Genomic DNA, 6469 nt, shown 5'->3' on the forward strand with positions numbered 1-6469 from the left:
TCTACCAGCACAGGAATTATTTCCACCAACCAACCTCACTCTCGCATTGCCTATAAAATTAATAAATGGGAGCAAAAACAAATGGACAAAGAGAAAGAATGAGAAAAATGTATTAAACAAAGAGTAAAAACTATTATAAAACAAAACTAATATTCAGTGTAGTTTTAGGGAACATTGAATTTGGCAGTTTATTTAAAAAGGGCTCAAACCTGCACACACCAGTCCAACATAATTTTCCTGTGAACAGCTGTTTTTATGTGATACTGACGTTGGACACATATGAATCTGAGACTCATTTCCTCTGCACTGAAACTCTTGTGTCCACCTCTGAGTGTCTCCTTTGTCAAAAGCAGCTGCTCCCAGCACCTGTACAGGAGCCCCACAGTCCAGCTCTCTACACACAACCTCTGCATCCTGCTGGTCAAAGACAGCGTCACACACTGACATCCACGTCTGATCATGAAGTATCTCTAACCTCCCAGAGCAGCGAGAACCTCCAACCAGCCTGACTTCTAAATAAGGTAATGATTTGCAGAGAATCCATTTTATTTTTAGACTTATAACGTATAGTGTAAAAGCACTAAAGAAAAACACAAAAAATATACATTAATACAAAATTTATTCATTAAGCCAACAAGTTAAAATCAATCAAAATCAACATATCAAAATCAACAAGTATTAGAAGTCAAATCTTGATATGAATTTTAATATGTAAAACACTTTACCTGAGCAGATGACTCCAGCATCTTTACTATGATCACAGTTGCTTTTACCCCATCCAGTTGACCCACAGTTCTTTAGTGTGGTCTCTGATCCAGTACATAAGACAAAACTCATCCAGATTAGTCCTGATCCCGGTCCAAAATGAGCATTATACAGAGCATCTACAGGTTCTCCACAGTCCAGCTCTCTACACACCACTGCAGCAGCAGCCAAATCCCATTCATCATCACACACTGTTCCCCACTGACCTCTATGAAGAACCTCCACTCTACCAGCACAGCGACTGTGACCACCAACCAACCTCACATGCACAGAGTCTAAATATTAAGCAGTGAGATAGAAAATGAACATTTAATTTATGAGATTACATTATAGGACAACTAGGGTAATGAGAATTTAAAGGCAAATTCGGAATTCAATGCAAACTGCACTAAAGTAACATCAGTATTCAGTTGATTGGATATAACTTTGCACTGAAAAGGTTAGTAAGCATTTTTTTTTAATAACAAATATTAACATTAGTCTGGTAATAATATGTGACCCTGGACCCAAAACCAGTCTTAATTGTTTCAATTTGTGTCCAAATTAAATTCAATTTGTGTTCAATTAAAGTTGTCCAAATGAATTCTTAGCTATACATATTACTAATGAAAAATTACATTTTGATATATTTATGGTTGGAAATTTACAAACTATCTTCATGGAACATGATCTTTATTTAAAATCCTTATGATTTTTGGCATAAAAGGAAAATCAATAATTTTGACCCACACAAGGTTTTTTTTTTTGTTTTTTTTTAGCTATTGCTAAAAATATACCCCAGTGACTTAAGACTGGTTTTGTGGTTGAAGTGATTAAAGAACACAATCTTACCCTTTATTTGTATTTTTAAGTAGCTGGTAATTTCATACTTACCAGCTGTGATGAATATTACAACTGAAGACAGTAAAATTAGTGTCAGGCATCTCCCCATCATCCTCATCATGATTAACTCAACACCCAGTGTACAAGCTTCTCCGCTCTGATGATACAGAAGTACAGGCATCCTATCAGCCCCCTTAATGAGAGAGAAAGAGGCCCAACACCCTCCAATCACACTCGCTATTACCTTATTAGACACAACAGAGGAAATCATCAAACAACTTCAGTGACAAATCAGAGGACGCTTTTCTGATTTTCTCCATATATATCAAAACTGTCAGTGCTGGGTGTAGAGGGGTGTAGAAACACACATGCGTACACCGATATATAAATAAATATAAGACATACAGGAGGCAGGAAACTCTCCAGTTTATTTTCAGCATCAAAGCCAATCACCTGCAGAGACGAGATAAAAGCACTGATAACTAACTGAAAATGGCCTAAAAATGTTTATTAGTGCGCAAATATTTTAGCATGACAGTAACACATAATGAACTCAATGTAAAATACAGTAGATCCTATTGCAAAACAGCAGTTAAAAATGTCAATGTTTACAAAGAGCACAGTGCATACTGCACAATAGGCCCTTTTGAGGCTTAAAATGTGATGAAATCTTTTATCTCTATCTCAAAATATCTCCTGACTAATGTGAAATTTATACAAATTGCACAAACGTGGTTTCTTTCAGGTGGCCCACAAAAACCATAATTGTGAAAATTAACTGCTTGTTCACCTTAAGACCAATAGAGAGAGCTGCCGTGCAATATTTCTAATTAAAGCACCTTTATACAATAGTACTGACAAACTTAAATTGTATAACTTAAAAATTGAATACATGATCATCTGCAGTTTGTTTTAATTTGAGAGAAAACACATCCCTTTATCTTTAAGGACATATACTGTACATTGCCTTACTAAAGTACTATTCATACTCCTTAATTTTTTTCACGATTTATTATGTTGCTGCCTTGTGTTGAAGTGCTTTAAATTACTTAAATCATTCTACTCTATGCACCATAATGGCAAAGAAAAAAAAAGACATGAACATGAAAAAAAACATTTTAACATGTTTGCAAATTTATTAAAAATAAAAACAGAAGTATTCATACCCTTATCTGGGACAGTTGAAATTTTGCTCAGAGGCATATATATTGCTTGTAGATGTTACTACACTTCAGTTAAGTGAAGTTAAAGGGTAAGTTCACCCAAAAGGGAAAATTATGTCATTAATGACTCACCCTCATCTCGTTCCAAACCCGTGAGACCTCCGTTCATCTTTGGAACAGTTTAAGATATTTTAGATTTAGTCCGAGAGCTCTCAGTCCCTCCATTGAAAGTGTGTGCACGGTATACTGTCCATGTCCAGAAAGGTAAGAAAAACATCATTAAAGTAGTCCATGTGTCATCAGAGGGTCAGTTAGAATTTGTTGAAGCATTCAAGAATACATTTTGGTCAAAAAAAAAAAAAAAACGATGACTTTATTCAGCATTGTCTTCTCTTTTGGTCTGTTGTGACCACGTTCACTGCAGTGTAGTGATATCCGATTCGCGAACGAATCACTCAATGTAACCGGATCTTCTTGAACCAGTTCACCAAATCGAACTGAATCGTTTAAAATGGTTTGCCTCTCCAATAAGCATTAATCCACAAATGACTTAAGCTGTTAACTTTTTTAATGTGGCTGGCACTCCTCTGAGTGCTGAGACCACAGAGGAAAACCACGTTCTGTAGGTGGAAGAGAGCAGAGGTTGTGATGAAAGGATACGAGAGGAGGAATCAGCGGTGAGCATGAAGGCAGCGTGACAGAGAATTGAAGAAAGTAATGATCTGAGAAATGTGGAGTTACCAGATGGCTGCCAGTGGTGCTGTTTCGTGTTAGGATGAGGTCTAGCTTATTGCCTGCTTTGTGTGTCGCAGGGGTGTGCTGTTTCATGAAGTCAAGTGAGGCCAGAAAAGTTAGGAAGTCAGTCACTCAAGGTTTGTTAGGTGGATGTTAAAGACACCAAGAACTACCAAATTATTCTTAAGTTATTATTATTATTTATTATACATATTTCACAGCAAAGCATTTTTTTAGGATATTTTGAATATAACAGTAGAGTCACTTAATCTCTGTGAACACTTTTAAAAGCTCTAAAAGTATTTAAAAGGTCGAAAAACATTTTCATTGTCTTATAATATGCATTTATTTTTTACCTTATTTGCTCAACAATTCATTTTTCCATATATATATATATATAAAATAGAGCACTTTTCAGTCATGGAAATGTATCAGTCTTACCTGAGCAAGTTATTTTTGTGATTTCATCTTCACTGCAGTCATTCTGTCACCAGGGGGAAGCTGGACACAGATTTGAATCATGTGGTCGACATGTAACTTTATCCAGCCATTTATGAGCTGATTTCAGTCCTGGTGTAAAATCATACAAATCACCAGATCTTCCACAGTTCAGCACTTGACAGATCAAACTCACTGTGTCTCTGTCCATCTGGTTTCAACACAAATGCTCTGTGATTTATGATCTGAATGAGCAATCAATAGATCTCAACTTCAGTAGGCTAACATGATTTATTTTTAAACATTTATTTTTTTCATTTGGTTAAAACAAATATGGCAAATATGTTCAGATGACATGATGACGATGATAGACGACTGAGGTACCCTTGAGCAAGGCACCGAACCTCCAACTGCTCCCCAGGCGCCGCAGCATAAATGGCTGCCCACTGCTCCGGGTGTGTGTTCATGGTGTATGTGTGTTCCCTGCTGTGTGTGTGCACTTTGGATGGGTTAAATGCAGAGCATGAATTCTGAGTATGGGTCACCATACTTGGATGTACAGCATGTCATTTGTCAATTATCAACTTGGAATTTTATGTTTCAAGCAGGGGTCCTGATAGAGAGGCAAACGTTTCATGCCGCTTTAATAAAGAAATACATTTTCAGAAACTTTGTCAGTATACATTATTGATGTCTAAATAAAATGTGTAATCTTTAAAGATACATCAGAAAAGAGAAAATCATTTTTATTATTATTTTTTTATTTTTTTATTTTTTTGCTAAATGCACTCAAAATATAAATGCATTTAAAATAAATTTACAAAAAGAGTTTTGTGCAATAATCTTTCATTTCAAAAGTATAAAAACACGTTAATCCTTTTGTCTAGAAGGGGTAGAGGTTATCACAGAAATGCAAGTATATGAGAGAACAAATTAAACACCCTGTCTGTTTTATGAATTTATTCTCTATTTTTTTCCAGTTTATTTGCTGGATGTTTTGAATTGATGTCCATGTTTAAATGTAATTGATTTGGCACATTCAACACTTTTAAGTGTACAGCACTTCAGAGATAACAAAATGTGAGGGAGTGGATGTAGTCACTAACTCAAACTGTCCCTCCCAGTTTTCATGGTTCTTCCCTCAATTAATCATTGTCTGCTGTTTGAAAACAAGAACAAATGTTTTCATTGTATTAGCATTTTTAGCTAATAAAACTAGACACATTCAGAGTGACGTAAAGCAAAATAACCTATCAAAACAAATCTTGCACATCTTCGCTAAAATTTGTCACATTGCCATATTCTTCCTGACCACCCTATGATATAAATGTGTCATTTATTAAATAAATAGACAAGAAAATAATACTTCACAAAACTCAATACATTATATGAAAACTATAATATAATAATGAAGTCTATGAAATGTATAATTTAACACTATAATAAACTATAACGAAAGAAAAGGAAAACACTGTACCAGACTATTTAAGTTAACTTTGTGAAGCACACCTGCTTGATTAATGTAAAACTGCCTTATAATGACAACATCATCATAGCTTTCTGAAGCGTCATCTGAAACACAATAAAGAATGATAAAATGTGACAACCAAATTACACATAATATAAATGCATAGTCAAATAATATTTATAATTGAATAAATAAACCTTTAGCAGGACGTCTCAAGTCAACAGTGATTATATCATCATAATTCTCGGGTGTGAAATGTTGCTCTTCTAAAAGGGTTAAAAGTGAAAGAGGAAAAAAACAAACAAACAAATAAGTTCAAGGCCCGAGTATGGTTAACTAACTAAAGTTAATTAAGTGAAATCTTGTAATCAGTTAAAAATTCACTGACCTGTTGGGCCTGTAGTGGTAGTGATGTCATTATAGTAGTCAGGTGAGACTCCAATATAATAATAATAATAATAAAAAAAATACAATGAACATTAAAAATGACAGAAAAAAAATGTAATTAAATGTATTATCTTTACATTGGAAATTTTGTTTGTAATTTTTATATTCAAGATATATAACATTGAATAATATTAACTTGCTTAGTAATTTTTTTTTTTTTTTTTTAATTTCACGTTTCTGTATGTAATATTTTTACATGTCATCTCTCTAACCTGAAAGAAACTCATCATCAGCATCTTCAAACCCAGAGTACTGTTCTTCAGAAATCACACTTCCTGTTATTGGGAAGCAGAATCTTAAAAATGTTTACAATCAAAGACATTTGGATAACATAAGACTAACCTTATGTAATTTCAAATGATACACACAAGGTCCCAAAAATGAATCAGTGTGATTTACTCCACTCACCACTCTGAGTGAAAAGACCATGACTATTAATGGGTCTCCGCTGAATCTCCTCATAAACAGCTTCAGTCATCGTCCTGTGTCTTCTCTTAGAGAGAGCTGTGAGTGTAGACAGACAAACCTGCTGTCAGTTCACAACACATGACTGATCACACACTGAATAAACACAATATGCCAATCTCTCCTACCTCTCTTCATCACTCTGTTCTGCTGAATCAGTATAAGC

General features: G+C 34.6%; 1 protein-coding gene across 1 annotated transcript; it reads right to left on the minus strand.

Annotated features, from left to right (window-relative positions):
- Window positions 1–16: 16 nt before the first annotated feature.
- On the minus strand, window positions 17–6316 carry LOC132105378 (soluble scavenger receptor cysteine-rich domain-containing protein SSC5D-like). Its single transcript, XM_059510463.1, has 5 exons — window positions 6247–6316; window positions 6051–6113; window positions 726–1040; window positions 269–512; window positions 17–50 (listed from the first exon to the last, which is right to left on the minus strand). The coding sequence occupies exons 1-5, from the start codon at window positions 6314–6316 to the stop codon at window positions 17–19; spliced, it is 726 nt and encodes a 241-aa protein (XP_059366446.1).
- Between the last annotated feature and the right edge of the window lie 153 nt (window positions 6317–6469).

The sequence above is a fragment of the Carassius carassius genome, chromosome 26 (assembly GCF_963082965.1).
Source record: "Carassius carassius chromosome 26, fCarCar2.1, whole genome shotgun sequence".
In the NCBI taxonomy this organism is placed as follows: domain Eukaryota; kingdom Metazoa; phylum Chordata; class Actinopteri; order Cypriniformes; family Cyprinidae; genus Carassius; species Carassius carassius.